At 29.9% G+C, this 16690-nt stretch overlaps 2 protein-coding genes across 3 annotated transcripts; one reads left to right on the forward strand and one right to left on the reverse strand.

Annotated features, from left to right (window-relative positions):
* The first annotated feature begins 472 nt into the window (after positions 1-472).
* On the forward strand, positions 473-10772 carry LOC119679576 (calcium release-activated calcium channel protein 1-like). Of its 2 annotated transcripts, XM_038092018.1 has the most exons (4): positions 473-683; positions 4805-5433; positions 5824-5970; positions 9633-10772. In XM_038092018.1, exons 2-4 carry the CDS (start codon positions 5059-5061, stop codon positions 10164-10166), a joined length of 1056 nt encoding a protein of 351 aa, XP_037947946.1. In that variant the 5' UTR covers positions 473-683; positions 4805-5058; the 3' UTR covers positions 10167-10772. The 2 variants fall into 2 exon arrangements, with proteins under 2 accessions (XP_037947946.1, XP_037947945.1); XM_038092017.1 differs by having other exon boundaries at positions 4805-5970.
* A 1163-nt stretch (positions 10773-11935) lies between these two features.
* LOC119682022 (MORN repeat-containing protein 3-like) lies at positions 11936-13121 on the reverse strand. The gene is made up of 4 exons (XM_038095354.1): positions 12615-13121; positions 12362-12546; positions 12215-12301; positions 11936-12149 (listed from the first exon to the last, which is right to left on the reverse strand). Exons 1-4 carry the CDS (start codon positions 13054-13056, stop codon positions 11985-11987), a joined length of 879 nt encoding a protein of 292 aa, XP_037951282.1. The 5' UTR covers positions 13057-13121; the 3' UTR covers positions 11936-11984.
* Positions 13122-16690: the final 3569 nt, after the last annotated feature.

Below are 16690 nucleotides of genomic sequence, written 5' to 3' on the forward strand. Positions count from 1 at the left end.
AACCAAACGATGAACTACTCACGCTCTCTGAATTCAAGAAATTGTCAATTAGTTTTCCTATTAATATTATTATCTGTTGTTGTCGTTATTGTTGTTGTTGTTGATATTGTTGTTCTTTTGACTGTTTGGGGCTTCAATTCATAGCTCTTCGGTGACTAAAAATGTGGCGGATGGCTGCGTCTATTTACTGTTGATATTGCCTCCCTGCCTGTTCTATTTGTATGAACTTCAAATTTTGAATTAACCGCCAAATGATTGATTCGTTTTACATTACTTTTTTTTCGAGAATTAATTTAAATTATTTGTTATTTGTTATTTTTTTTTTTTTGTGTGATTTTAACTTTTGCTTATTTGTCATTTCGTTGGCGAAGTCGTATCAATTCGTTGCTGATGATGAGAAACTTTTCAGTTGCTAAAAACATGTCGCTGCAGCGCGTTGTCATCACGTTTAATTCGTCAAATCGTGTATGGATACACTATTTTCGAGATTAAAGAAAAAAATTCAAATTTTTTTTAAATTAAATATAAATTTTTGTACTCTAAATTCTTGAAGATTTGCTAACGAAACCGCAACGATAAGCATTTTTTTAACGGTTTAAATAAAATTAATTCAACCTAAACTAAGAACCGCAAAGTACTGATGTTCCCTCGATGGAAGAGAGTGTAAACTTGTCGTCGACTGTGTAATTAAATAAATATTTAATTATTTAAATTTTTTTTTTTATTTTTTTTTGATTTGTGCTGTATACATTTTATTTTGTTTAAATTTGTTGTACATTAATTAGCTTTTTTATAATGAAAATTAATTTAAAAATAACTTTTAAAATATTAATTCGCTCACACATTAAATTAGTTTGTGTTAAATATTTAATGTGAGTGCACCTGAACGTGTCTGATGTGTTAGAATTATTAAAATATTTTTAAAATATTTTATTAATAAAAATGTTTAAGGCTGGACAGATAAACTCGTTCCTCATATTGTCTATATACCTACACATAATCTCATAACAAAACAAACTTATCAGTACTAAACTCAGCTTGAGTCTAATTCACTTGAATCGTATTCTTTCCTCAATAGAAAGTTAAACTTTTTAAAATACCTACTCTATTTAATAGTTTCAGTTTTTCATTCCTATCTTAAAACTCAAAGAAAACAACAACTAATAGTAGGTTAAATACAACTGACGTGTCTGTAAAAATAAACATGTACCATAATGTTTAGGTATATGACATGAGATATATATAAACGTGACCTGTAAATTAGACTGCAACATATACATTTGTATATCTATATGGTTTCTTTAAGTTGCAAACTTTGGTAAAAACTGTTCCTGGTTGGATAAAGAAATATCTACACTATTTCATAGTGTCAGTTTCTCCAATCCTACCTCACAACTCAAAGAAAACAACAACTAATAGTAGGTTAAATACAACTGACGTGTCTGTAAAAATAAACATGTATTATAATTTTTGGGTACATATTTGACATGAGATATATATGAACGTGATCTGTAAATAAGATTGCAAGTTATATATATATCTATATGGCTTCTTAAAGTTGCAAACTTTGGTGGAAAACTGTTCCTGGTTGGATAAATCCGTTCGATAAACCTGGTTATAGTGAATTTAAAACAATGCCACCAAAATGTTGTTATTAGTAACTTATTATTAAAATTTATAAAAAAATAATCTTACAGAAAATTTAAAAAAAAAATTTATATATTCACAAATAGCACAAAATTTGGTTTCAAGAGGACTAATTAAGATTCCTTGGTATATTAGAACAACAGAAATGCATAGAGATCTAAGAATCAACTTAGTGAAAAAGTATATCAAGGACAGAGCCCTAAAATTATTCAAAAAAATTGATATGTTGCCCAACTCCGCTCTAACAAACCTTAAGTCCACCTCAGGACGCACAGGAATATATGCTGCTCTACGGTCCGTCATCAGTTAGAAAATAAATAAATGATAATGATTCTCGTATACTTAAAGTTTAATGTGGGGCAGGGATAAGCCCCCCAGCCACAATAGAGTAAAAGTGCGCAATAGCAAAAACTCAAATCATAACAACAACAACTATTTAATAGCATTTGCTTTCACAATAATAATATTTCAATTAATTTTCGAAAAGACATTTACTAAATTATGTATGACATTAAATAATCTGTTTTCTGTCTGATATTTACCTTCAGTCTACAACTTTAAGTTCTATTATACATGGAGAAGTCATATATATATATATATATAAATCAATCTTATTATTAGTGATTTCAGAACGTCACAAAACCAGAAAATCTATAAATGGACGATCATGAATCACCATTCCATAATTAAGGAATACCATTAAAAAAACAAATGTTTTGCCATTCCGCCATTATAGAATAAAAAATACAGTATTTTATTTTTATTATTGATAGTGCTAGCGATTAGTAATACTTTTAATAAGACTTAATGTATTCTCTAAAACACTTGTACGACACTTCATCACTTTCTGCATAAGAATTTAATTTTAATAGACATAATTTTTAGAGACAACCTTACAAATAAATTGTAAAGTATCCACATAAAGACACCCACTGTAGTATGACAAATAGTTGCATTAAGTAAACTACTTAGTTTTCTGGTATATGAATACATTATGACTAGGGCTGCTGACTATAACACATTAGTATTTTTTGTAATAACATCACTCTAAATAAAATAGTAGAATAATATGTAGGATATTTGTTGTTCTCTGTCTTCATTATGTTAGATATAATTTTTAATATAATTTTTTTACTTGAAGTAGTCAAAGTCAGTACCAGCGTATGAAGTCATAGCCCCCCGATATATGTGATGCAATATAATTTAAATCATATAACTCGAATGAGTTAGTCCCGGATTCTGTAAGGCTAGCTTACTAGCTAATTCAGACTTCTGCGTTTAAAGTGGTCCTAAAGGTCAGTTTACGAACAGTTTCTCATCATTGGTATCACAATGGGACTATTTCTGCTCAAGTGAACTTTGATACGCAAGACTGCTCCTCCAACCTAACCTTACTATGCGCTGATTGTCGATAAGTTTAGTTATGGGCCCAACGAAAAGTTTACAATTTTTAGATCAATTTGATATTGTATCTCCTTTCATTTAGACGTATTTGATATACTTAAAACTACTGCGACAATAATATACAATTAAAAGATACAAATAAAGATAACAATTTCAACTTTTCTTGTTAACATTATATTTATATTTATTTTATCATTAGGAAACAAATATTTGAGGCTTTTATTTAATGTTAAGATCTATCCTTACTCAACATAAACTACCTATAACTTCACATATTAATATTATACTCAGATTATATTATACTTGATGATAATCGATTGAGGACTGAATAGCGCTTGTTTGTTGTTGTTATTATAGCAAAACCTCATTCTTAGATAAAAGGTAGACGTGGTTAGATAAAAGACGTCCTTTTATCTAAGACAACCTTAGATAAAATGTCATTACGTATTGTATCTAACCTGAGTTTACATCAAGAAATCTTCTCACCACAACCTCGATTTAGTCATAAATCAATTTACGTGCGAGCACTTGTTTCTCGAAGTTGTTTGATAATTATCTAAATCATAAACTTAGTCGAAAGACTTATATGCCATTTAATTTTATTTGAAATAAGATTTTTCGCAATAAGAATAGATGTTGAACTTTATAGATTTGGGTGAAGAATACAACCACCTCAACGGGGTGTAACCATATATCAAATGAGATCTATTTTGTGTACTATTACTTTTTGTAGATGTTGAAGATTCGCTACAAAGTAAACTTAGTCAGAAAACTAGTATTCCCTGAGAGCAATTATTTTGTGTGCTTTAGAATCTAGTTCAGTATTCCTCTTTGGCAACCATATACTTTATATATACATACATACAACAGTCTCTAACTGAATTAAATTGCCTTTCACTTTAAATCTAAGATATCGAGTGTAAACATATTTCTATATGTATAGCATGATTTAATAAAATAATTCTAAGATCCTTAACTGATATCTACTATCCACTAACTTATGGATATATGTTTTTCTTATAATATTAAATAAATATTTACATAATCCTTTAAGGCATAATGTGTGTCAATAAGGAGAACAATAATATATCTATAGAATATATATATATAGAATATATATGTAGAATATATATATAGAATGTATATATAAAATATATATAGGATATATATGTAGAATATATACATAGAATATATATGTAGATTATATATAAAATATATATGTAGAATATATATATGGAATAATATTAAGGAATAATAAGGAATCTTTAATATTTAAATACTAATTGGCATTATATGAAATTAAACGATAAGTAGTTTTTATTTATTTTTGTTAAAAGTTATATATAATCCATGTCCACAGCAAATTGCATTTGGTATCTTTCGTCAATATCCACAAGAATATTGTTTCTACTTTTTGTCGGTATTCATTAAAATATTAAAAGAATAAGGCGTATATCTTATATAGTAAGACGTGATTGACTCTTTTAAGCTTAAAAACCTTACTCAAATTTTCGATATACTAATACATGTACTGATTTAGGTATATACGTATAATCTCACCTTCCTTTAAGTACTACCTTCACACCCATCTTAATCATTTTTTTTCCACTCAGTTAATCTAAAATTAACATATGTCTATTTTATAAATTTCGCTTTAAATGAGTTTAATTGTAAACAAATAAATTAAAATAAAATGTATCAGCATAAAAATATATATAAAAATACTATTAAAATCGAAACAAAACTATTTTAGTGTTTTTGTGACATTAAAAGCAATCATAACGATTTCTAATTAAAACAGTGCCCAGGAAAAATTTGATTTTTAAAATATATTAGAAATGTGCATAGAGAAAAAGTGAAACAAAAAAGAAAATAAAATTAAATTAAATAATATTAATTATTGAAATTAGCCGAAATCTGCATACAAGAAACAGCTTTTCATTCAAACATTTTAAATATTAGTGAGCATACGCTCGGCCCCAAATTGGCTACGTTCCACTTTTTCTAATGTCCAACTACCGTATTAACTGCAACCACGAACAACAATACCAACGGCAACAGCAACAACAACAACAACAACAAAGAGACATAGTACATCAAATAAATAACGAAGACTACGACGAGATGTACGCGAGTCTTCGCTATGCCAGTACGAATCTCAGTCATAGCAGTCTCCTGCTAAATCAGACCGCGCTCGACAGTGTACCGGGCGAGAGCAACGAAGCTCTTGACGCATCAGTACCTTTAATAGTACAAAAATCGGTGCCATTACCTTTGCAAGTGTCAGGAAAATCCACTACATCAAGAATAGTTCCAGCCGCAATAGCAGCTGCTGCGGCTGTGGCTGCAACACCAATCACTTCAAATTTATCAGGCTCGAAGGTTAGACTTGCGCCCTTGTCTTTGCCACCAAATATTAATAGCTGTGGTGGCAATAGCTGTGGTGTTGGTGGCAGCAATATTATAAGTAGTAATACGCATAACTACTTACCACACGATTATAGCTTTTGTGATTCGTGTCGACCGTTACGGTTCCATAGTCATCTATCGAATTCAACTCACAGCGGTAGTCCCGGTACGATATCACATAAAAGTTTTAGTGCCAATTCGCCAATTCCACGGTTTTATAATTTACATTCAAACTCAAGTTCAAGCTCAAATCGTGGCAATTCATTGTCAACAACAGCTCCGCCACAATCGTTTCTAACACAGTCTTTGCCTACAGCAACACCATTTCAATTACGTACATTTCAACAATTTTCTCGTTTACAGCCCCGACGTACCGCCAGTAGCAGCATGTCGCAATCTGGGGACGATCTACATTCGCCCAGTTATCTATCATGGCGAAAATTACAACTAAGCAGAGCCAAATTGAAAGCTTCCAGCAAAACATCAGCTCTACTATCAGGATTTGCAATGGTGAGTTTATTTTTTTTTTCTTCTATTTTAAAAATGATTTATTTTTTACTAAATGTATACCTATATAACAGTACACCCATTTTTAGTCCTGCATCTTTACCTTAGAAGTGTTGAAATATATTCAGTTTTAACAAACTTTTTTTTTTGTTTGTGAAAAAAAATTTATAATGATGTTGTGATATAAATACGGTGACAGCTCAATAAATTGTTGGAAAAAGTACTAAAATCGCCCGCATGGTGATAACAAAATGCTTTTTGTCGAGCAATATTTTTCAGCTATTTATGACGTAGCGTCATTTCTGTATATGATAGACAAACTTATCGCACTGATCAAAAACAACGTATGAAAGGTTTCACGCCCAAAGTGAACAAAGTCAATTTGAATAATGCTTATAACACATTTGCACCCTCACATACGTTTGTAGACAACTGGGTTTATATATTTAAATATGGTTGTATACCCGCTTTTGTTACATTTTATTCAGGTGACTCGATTAGGGTTGCTACGCTAGAAATCTTCAATAATATATACGATATTGTCAGACTGTCGGGGTTCTACTATGAGTCATAACAGCAACAACCGCGATAATATTTTGATGGTTTCAAGAACGGTAGGGTTCATGTCCTGGAGCCACTCGTCAAGCGCGACGACTACAAGTGCCGTTCACTACCCCCGAACGGGAGTTTAAAAGCAGATTCCAGCGAGTTGCAACAACAACAACATAATGGTTTTGACTGATCGACAAGTGACAGTATGTGAGCTTGTTGAGGCCTTAGGCATTTTACACAAAAAATTGGGTATAAAAAATTTAAATTGAATTTACTTAACGGGGCTACGACGGTTGACGATTTCAAAACAAAGTTTAAAGTTATTTTGTTATTATTCAGCTAAATTCTTGGGTCGATCTATTACTATGGAAAAGTGAAATATATTTATACACACTCGATACAAAGAAATAATCAATGAATAAGGTTGAAATAACGCGAAGACAACTAAAGCGGTACAAAAAGCGAGAAACTTCTAGCGTTTACAATACCACGTACCTAGGAAAGTAACTAATGTCGACAATATTTCTCCACCAATTAAACAATTAATGTTATTAAATAATTTACCGGGCATGGAGTCCATTTAACTAATACTAGTAATTTCATATAATCTAGTTTTAGAGACTATAAGACTAAGTCATCAACATATCTGATACCCTTTTCCCTTTACTTTGGATATATCTATAGACTAGATAAATGAATAAGGTAATTATTTAGCTTTCTCGGACCATATAACGATCTCGGGCAATAGTATAGTAAACATAAGTAACTATGGAAATGACGTTACTTAGACAAGTAAAGCTGCAATTGTCAACAACATCATTCCACTAATTGGGAAACGGGATTTCCGTTTTGATGCAAATCCAAATCCATATAATGTTCCAAAGAAATATTGAAAAATAATTATATATTAGTTACAGGCTCCTCGGGGAGGTATGCACATCTGAGGTTAATTATTGCTTAGTCTGATGAAGTGATAAACAATAATCCAGTCAAGGCGTAAAGAGGGGTTTTGAAAATAGCTCAAGTTAAGAAAGAGTAAAAGTGCTCAAGTGCACTGACTCAAATAGCTTCAACATAAATAAATAAATTTAATATTAATCCGTTTTTAGTTATAAATATATTTTATGATTATTTTTGTTGTTTGTCCTTTCTTTTATAATTCACAGTCCTTATAAACGGTGGAACTGCAACTAAAATACTAAGCGGTACTTGGTAATTGTAGTTGATTGTTTCTGGAATGTCTTCGTGAAACTAGTCGTAAAACTTGAATTGATAATTAATTAACAATAATTTACATTTTCGATTTAAAAAATAAAATTATAATAACGCAAAAGGTCCTAAGATATATCAAGAATGTAACATTTAGCACTTTTTCCCTATTATACATCTTTTACCTTGAACTCATGCAAAATCTAAAAACAAAATTTGATTTATAGAAAACAATAAATTATTTGTGTATTTTTTTTTATACTTTTCATTATATACTTTATTTTATGCTCGTGATTAAATTATAACAAAATGTTTACATGCTTCACTTCCTGTCTTGCAATTTTTATTCGATGATTTCGATATCATCCATCTTATTCTACAAGTATCTACTTACTCCAATCTGTCTATCTGTCTAATGTTCGTCTGGCTGCCACATAAAAGTAATTCACAAAAACTATTTACCAAATTTTTTGGCAAGATTACAATAACCACAAAAAAAAAAATAGTGAGATATTTTCGAATATTCGAATGTGTGAATGTACATATATAAAAGATACATAGATACTGTCTTTGCAATAAATTTTAGTACAGAAATTAATCACATTGAATAGTGATGGCATATACATTAATTTTAATGTTGTTCAACATGCTAATTTGAACATGAGAACCAACTATATTAGAAATATTTTAATTTTTATTTTGTTGAAGTCAGTTTTTTCCTATTTATAACCAAGGTAAACGGGTTATAAATAAGGATGGGGAAAAGAAGTCTTCTTGTGTCAGCTCTCTTCAGATGGTTTCCGGTATAGTCTGACGAATATTCTAAACGTTAACAATGTTTCTACTGAAACCCAAGTTTTATCTTTGCTTTATACTTATAACTTTCCTGTGGTAGAAATCATTGCTAAAGGATTCCTAAATTGTTTGCACTTTTTTTTTGAATCCTTTAATATATTATCTACTTTCCGATCCAAAGCGTTTTTAAAGAACCGATAAGATATACCATGTATATACCATGGTATATACGAAATACGAAATTATAATATTTCACAGGTCAATGGTGCTAATGATGTAGAGCGTTAGCGATTCACAGACCGGCGGTTGAAAAACCTTTATCTAGTTTACTTAAAAATAGAAAATAGTTATATGAATAGTTAGATGAATTTAAATATAATTATGTATTTGTACTGAAAACAAAACACAAACATCAAGAAAATCCTTTGCCGGTTTTATCTTAGCCTTATATAGATGTTCAAGGGTGGCTCAGATCCATTGCCAATGGATTTGAACGTTTTTTTATGCGATACTAATCGCATACTTTTTTGAAAATTTCTTTTTGCTTGGAACTTTTGCTTAGAAGATGCGATGGAAGTATTCTACCTGCGGGTACCGAATCAAACACTTATCTAACTACAGCATTTTCTTCCATTCGCATGATATCACTAAGTCAGCAAAGCCGCTGAATTTTTATGCGTTTAACTGTGTCAGTATCGGGTTATAGCTAATCGTTCCATCTAATTTGATACTCGTTCCCAACACGTACGGGACCACAAATCTACCGAAGAATTCTCTTCCGATTGCTCTTAACGCCTTCTCATCACTGTTGGTAATTGTCCAAGCTTCTGCATTATAAAATAGGGCAAATATTATAATAGACTTGTAGACCGTAATTTTTTTTTTTGTCGAAAGAGGGCTTTTCTTTCAATTACCTACTTAGCCCGAAGTAGCATCTGTTGGCAAGATTGATACTTTGTTGAATATCTAGGCTAACGTTCTTTTTAGTGTGTACGCTGGGTTCCAAATAAACAAAGTCTTTCTCTTACATTTGGTACTAAATACTAAAATTAATTTCTACTAATACTACTATTTATTTTTTAATTTTATTTATTTCTCTTCTTTTTTAGGTGGCAATGGTTGAGGTTCAATTAAATAATGACACTGACGTTCCTGCTGGTATGCTAGTAGCCTTCGCGATTTGTACTACGCTGCTCGTGGCAGTGCATATGTTGGCACTTATGATAAGCACATGCATACTTCCAAACATTGAAACCGTCTGCAATCTGCACAGCATTTCGTTAGTGCACGAATCACCGCATGAGAGGTTACATTGGTACATTGAGACGGCCTGGGCATTTTCAACTCTACTGGGCCTAATATTATTTCTAATAGAGATTGCTATTCTGTGCTGGGTGAAATTTTACGATTTAAGCCAACCGGCTGCTTGGTCAGCGTGTATTGTGCTCATTCCGGTACTAGTAATCTTCCTTGCATTTGCTATACATTTTTACCGCTCGCTTGTGACACACAAGTATGAAGTAACTGTGTCCGGCATAAGAGAATTAGAGATACTGAAGGAGCAAATGGAGCAAGATCATATGGAGCATCATCAACATCGAAATAATGGATTAAATTACGCTGCAAGTGGCGAAATTGTCTAACTTCCAATAAAGTCCATACAACTTTAAAGCCTGTCTTGAAAAACGAGTATTTTTGCATATAATTTGTTGTTAGCGATTAAGTTATGAACTTTAGTAAGCCACACATGTGTGAACAATATTTAATTCATAATTAGGATTAATTTTTAAGTTATGGTAGATCATAGATCGTAAATCGTAAATATGTTTAATTATTATTGATACGAATTAAAATACAAAAGACGTAAATGTGTAATATTTTATATGATAAATTCATTCGATTAGTTTATTAGTTTATTATATTAAATATGCAATTGTGATATTGTACACCGTATTTTTAACTTTGCAATATGCAAACGAAATTCTAATTTTATTTAGTTGGTAAATTTTTTAGAAACAATAATTATTGAATTTTTATTACTAACTGATAATGTGTTACTCTTAAATATAAGTATTTGTAAAAATATTTTTGTAAAATTTTATATAAGAAGTTTATTGCCCACATTATATATCGGAATTAATAATTATTACAATAATTATACTTTACACACATTAAGAAAATTAAAACACTTCCACAAATCTCAAAGGTTTTAGTTATTTATTTATAAAAATATATATTTTTTTTAAAAACAAAATATTTTTTTATAAACTGTCATACATTATAAAAAAAATATTTTAAAAATTAATTTATAACTAAAATACAAAAAAAATAATTTTTTACTGGAAAATATTCTTTAAAGCAGTAACATAAGTTATTTTTTAATATTATAGCATACTTTAAATTAATATATAAAATAATTTTACAACACTAAAATTTTGAAAATTAATTTTCATATATTCCTAGTTTTATTATCACTTTGTATTATTAATTTTTTAAATAATTATTTTTATTTAATCAATAACCATTATTTTATACATAACTATTAAATTTTTTTTTTATATTTAATTTTGAATAATTGTCTTATATGCTAAATTTTTAAAAATGAAAAATTTTTTTAAATTAAATATTCTGATTTTAACATCACTTTTATTTTTATTTTTTTTATTTACATATTTTATTTAATAATCATACTTTACTATTATACTTAAAAGCAATAGCATATATATGATATAACAATACTGAAAGAGATTCGCATTTTTATCTTGTAAGATAAAAAAAAATTTAAACTTAATTTTTTATTCTTTCAATTTTCAATAAATTATAATAAAATAAAATTTTTTTCTTTTAGTATTTTTTATTTATATAATTATTTAATTAACTATGTATACTGTGTTTAGTATAATAAAAATATTAATAAAATTGCATAAGAATTTATGATATGAATATATGTAATCAAAATAAGTAGAATTATATTATATATACAAATAATTTTTATTAAAAAATAAATAAAATATACCCATACCATTTATAAAATTCTGAACTTATATATTTTATTTGTAAATGCATATAGAATAATTATTCTTTAAAAAAATTGATTAATAAAAAGAATATCGTAGGCACAACGCTTAAACAACTAATTTTCAATGGAGAAATTATTCAAATATTTAAATATAACAATAGCTTATATATAATAGCCTGTAAAGAAACCAATCGCATTGACAACAATATCTAGAGATTCTTACTCAAGAATAAATAAACTAGACAATTGGAGATCGATTAAAAAAATATCAATGCAATAATTACAATAACTTATTAGAATAAAAGTTCATCTATAAAATAAATCCATTATAGTTAGAGATCTAAATCAGTATTTTTTTATTATACAGAATAGTAAAGCAATTAACAAATATATATATATATCCAATTTGCAATTACTTTAATTGAAATATATCAGTAATAGATTACAATTTAGGTATTCTTTGACGCAGCACAATAGGTTTCTCCAATTCTTTACAAGTGCATATATATTTTGGGTCATCGAATTGAATTTTTGTATACCATTTACCTTTGGGATCGATCATATTAAGTCGCTTGAACTTTTGTACAAATTTAATACATAATAGTTCCTAAGAAATTTGAAATATTATTAAACTTATTATATACAAAACCGATTTCAATTTTATATCTGTACCTGTAAAGATTTTGGTGGTTTGTCTGCATTAACCATATATGGACGGAAAAAGTTTCTTATTAACTTATTGGGATCAACAAGGCGCAACTAAAAATAACCAACATTTTTATAAATTACAAAACATTGAACAATATACATATTATATACCGGCGGTATTGGATATTCGGAGGGATGATCAACTTGATTACGAAATTCATCAATTATCATTGATGTTTTGCATATATCATTCTCCCACATTCCTTTTTGTATTTGTCCTGTATGATTATGATAAAATGTACCTTCGCCATTTTTGAGACCTTGCGCGTAATGTCCTTCATAACGGTTGCCATTTACTAAAACAAAGTATTTAAATATATCTTAATTGCATTTAAAATTAAACATTTTTTTTAAATCAACTTACAATAAAAGAATACACCAACTCCATGATAATAATCAGATCTCCATTCTCCTAGATAACAAGTACCATCCTCAAACCACATGATGCCGAGACCGTCACGCCTATTATTTCTCCACCAACCATAATAAACGCCATCTGGAAAGAATTGCTTACCCTCACCGCTTTTCTTGTCACATTTCCAATCTCCAACGTAGTACTTTTCATAAGTACCATCCGGTTTACTTTTACGCATCGTTCCAAACCCATGGCGCTTACCATCAAGCCATTGTCCATCATAAGCCATACCCTTTTTTGTGATCTTTACACCATAATGGTCTTGCTTACTTTTGGTCCAGTATCCCTTATAGGTACCACCACCGGGATAGAAAAAAGTACCACGCCATCCAGTACTTTCTCCTTTTTCATGATTCACAGGTTTGCATTGTACGTAGCAGCCTACACTCATGTCGGAATTTTGATTCTCCAATTGTTAAGACCAAAATTTACAACTTTTTGTAACAAATAAAATATTTAATTTTTAAATTAACATATCCAAAAATGTAGCAAACAAGGCCTGCTTTTCTCCAATTCCTATTTCCAATTGACATTTAAATTCTGTCATGCCTAATAGGAAATGTGGTATTGCGATGATAATAGCAGAGCTTGCATATTTACACATATTATTATGTTATAAAGTGCATAAACTGGGGAAAATAAATTATCTGCATGTATTATTATGTATGTATGCCTAGGATTTTATGGCAGAATAGCACGACATCCATCTAATGTGTCTGTTTAGTGTATTTAGCGATACCGTCGCTGAAGTCACACAAAATTTAGAAGGTAACCCATTTTTATTTTATTTTTTTTTCTCACAACAATAAAACAATATCTTATACCTTGCACACTCACTCGTTCTCTTGTAAACGAAGTATTTATATAGGGATGAGGCGTTCAAAATGATGTCTCTAGAAAAAAATGGTGTAAGGTACATTTAAATCTCAACTTTGGGCAATAGTATCAACATATTCAAACAAGACTTTTGTTCTGTCAAATAACTTAATTTATTTATTTATAGTTCTATCAAAATTGATTCGTAGAACAAAAGGAATTTACAAACATTCTTTATCGGTCACTGTTAATAATAAATTTAATTTTATTTTATTTAATAAATTGACTTATTTTCAGATTTCTAATATATTATTACAGTTATATGTACAAATCTTTTTGAAAAAAACTATATATAGTTCATAATATTCCTTATATCTCCCGAAGTTAATAATCTGTATATATATATTTATATTTCAGTTAGTTGAGGTTGTTAAGGAAAGCCTAGGAAGATCACAAGACTAACCTAACAAAACTGTATAAAATTCATATACCAGTCATTTGCTAAACTAAAGCGGTATCAACTCCATACTACAAAAACAGTGCTGTCAGGTCACAGCGTATTAAAAAGGTATACAATTATTAGCTTATCATTTGGAATATATACACCCTTTTTGAAAATATGGATAATACACTATGAAACATTGCCAAAAAATATTTGCTAGTAAGTAACATCACGCCTCTTGGGTTACTTAAGCGCATACATTAAGTCATGGTCTACCCTCTAATGACTTTTATTGAGGTTATGGCTCAGCGAATGAAGACAAAACTGTTATCCACCTCTTGTATCAAATCCCATTATTGAAATTTAAAATCTTTATGGTTTCTTTTCTAATTGACCTGATCATGAATTAGACGTTTGGGGCCGCAACCTTTAAGATAGTGCATTTCATTCCTGTGCTACAACCGGCTACCGACAAAAATCGCATGTTACATTGTAACCATCTTTATGCAAACTCTAAAATACTTCTTATAAAAGAGCATACCGAATTAAGGTTTAAGCAAAATCCCCTTGCGTATCACACAAAGAACATTCCAATAGACATCCCAAAATGAAGAACATATCTCTTCATTCCACGCTGTGATTCATCGATCAATATTTTCGTAGCAGTGAAGTCGAATAAAAGCAAGGACTAACAGCTGAAGCAATATCATTTTTATGGATGCTTAAAAACAAAGTTCTCAACAGATCTCCTGATATACCTGGGAAAAGAAAACGCCTTCCTAGTGCAGCAAGAACTGTTCTAACCCAATTATAAACACTTGGCAAACAGTTACTTGTCCAGAGTTTGCCCCAACTAGAGTTCTAGACGTCACGCATCTCTTATCCTGTCTTGCATTGAGTAAACATGATAACCGGGCGGATAAAGTAACTTGTAACTTGTTACTTTTTGTTACTACTATACTTAAATCTTTGATTTTGGAAAATATAAACGCAAGAGTAGTCATAGCATAACAGCCATGACGTATTCATAAGTTTACCACCAACTGCGTGCGTGAATGCAGTGAAAGAGTTTGTTTTTGTGATTTAAATTTAAGTTAATAATTCAATGTATATGCAATATTTACAATTTTTAGAATAAAATCGACAACTTCATTGTGTATTGTGTATTTTTAAGTGTATTTCACTGAAACATAAAAATATCTATAAGGTTCTTACTTTAGTAAATAATTATAAACTTATTTCACACATTTGACCGACTTGACCTGACAGAGATTTTAATATGATAATTTAAAAAATTTCGTAAATATTTATTTATACATTGGTAATAAAAATTTATTAAAAAATAAAACAAAATTTAAATTTGAAATTACATAAAACCAAAAACAATTGTATTAATTTTCTGAACAAAATATCTTTAAAATTAAAATAAAAAATATTCAATATTAAAAAATTTTTGTATAGTTTTCATGATTGCCTATTTATAAATTCCGACGACGTCTTGTTGTACGCGCAGAGTCCGGTGCTTTCGGAGCGTTCTCTACTTTGAATACAGATGGATCGACGTTTTCAATATTATCTAAATTGGTACCTCTGCCTAAGCGTTGTCGAGTACCGCGCTTTGTTGCAGTCGATGTGGAGGGCTTCGCAGATTTTGTATTAGATGTACTCGGTGTAGCAGTTATCACTTTCTTATTATTCTCTATTGCTTTGGAGGTTTGACTAAGATTTTCATCTGAAGATACTAAATCCACAGTCCCTAGTGACTTTTGTGAAGACTGTTCTTTCTGTTTTTGAATTGAAGTCGATGCCTTTTTTTCAGAAGTAGATAAAATTGTGTGACTTGATGGTCTTTTTAGAATGTATGTGGTAAATTCATCATATACAACATTACCACTCAATACATCACTAACTTCAATTACAACTTCTCGCAGTGGAGCTGTATTCTTAATTTTCTGTTTTGTACCATTTTCCTTATTGACATCTACTTTGGATGCTTGACTGCCATTCTCGTCTGAAATCGCTAAACCAGCAAATTCCATCAATAATGACTTTTCCAAAGGTGAGCTTTTCTTTTTTTGAGCTGAACTTTCTCCATTTCTGTCAGGTTCAGCTACTGTTGGCTTTTTGAGTACATATGTGGAATATTTATCAAATACAAAATTACCACTTAATACATCTTTCACATCAATCTCGATGCGTTTCGGAGTTACTTTCTTTGTTTTCAGTTCTGTTTCAGCAGTGCTATCATTCAACACTATAATATTGGTAGCGCATGGCTCAACACTTGATTTTTTGGTGCTTAGGCTTGAATCATCGGCAATCGATGTTTTGGTACTTGTTTTTGGTATTGCATTTCTTGGTACTGGTTTTCTTTTGTTCTTCTCATCTACTATTAAATAAGCTTTATTCATATTGATTGACTTAGGTTTCACATTTTGTTTTTGGTTCTCATCAAACACTGGACTTCTACTCTTGTCTAACATAACTGGTGAGTTATTGTATTCCAGCATTCTACGTAATTTGGTTGGTTTGGATGGATCTGCTGCATCTTTCGATTTTTGTTCCAATTCCCGTTCGATTGCTTGAATTTGTAATAAGAAATTAATACGATAAGCAACATCTAAATTCCGATTCATATTATTTGTTTTTGTAATGACATTTTTAAGATATGTTAGAGCTTTTTCATATTTTTTTATTGCCCGCAGATAATTGACATAATGCTGCGTAAAAAACAATTCTACATGTGGATAGTTTTCAGGTGGAAGTC

Source organism: Teleopsis dalmanni, chromosome 2 (genome assembly GCF_002237135.1).
Source record: "Teleopsis dalmanni isolate 2A chromosome 2, ASM223713v2, whole genome shotgun sequence".
In the NCBI taxonomy this organism is placed as follows: Eukaryota; Metazoa; Arthropoda; class Insecta; order Diptera; family Diopsidae; genus Teleopsis; species Teleopsis dalmanni.

What these genes read in the sequence shown, in the direction of transcription:
- LOC119679576 (XM_038092017.1), top strand. Translation starts at nt 5,059, where the DNA reads ATGTCCAACTACCGTATTAACTGCAACCACGAACAACAATACCAACGG. An exon ending in TACTATCAGGATTTGCAATG is followed by an intron (nt 5,971 to 9,632) that starts GTGAGTTTATTT and finishes CTTCTTTTTTAG; the next exon opens with GTGGCAATGGTTGAGGTTCA.
- LOC119682022 (XM_038095354.1), bottom strand. Translation starts at nt 13,056, where the DNA reads ATGAGTGTAGGCTGCTACGTACAATGCAAACCTGTGAATCATGAAAAA. An exon ending in AGTTGGTGTATTCTTTTATT is followed by an intron (nt 12,547 to 12,614) that starts GTAAGTTGATTT and finishes ACTTTGTTTTAG; the next exon opens with TAAATGGCAACCGTTATGAA. An exon ending in CCGAATATCCAATACCGCCG is followed by an intron (nt 12,302 to 12,361) that starts GTATATAATATG and finishes GGTTATTTTTAG; the next exon opens with TTGCGCCTTGTTGATCCCAA.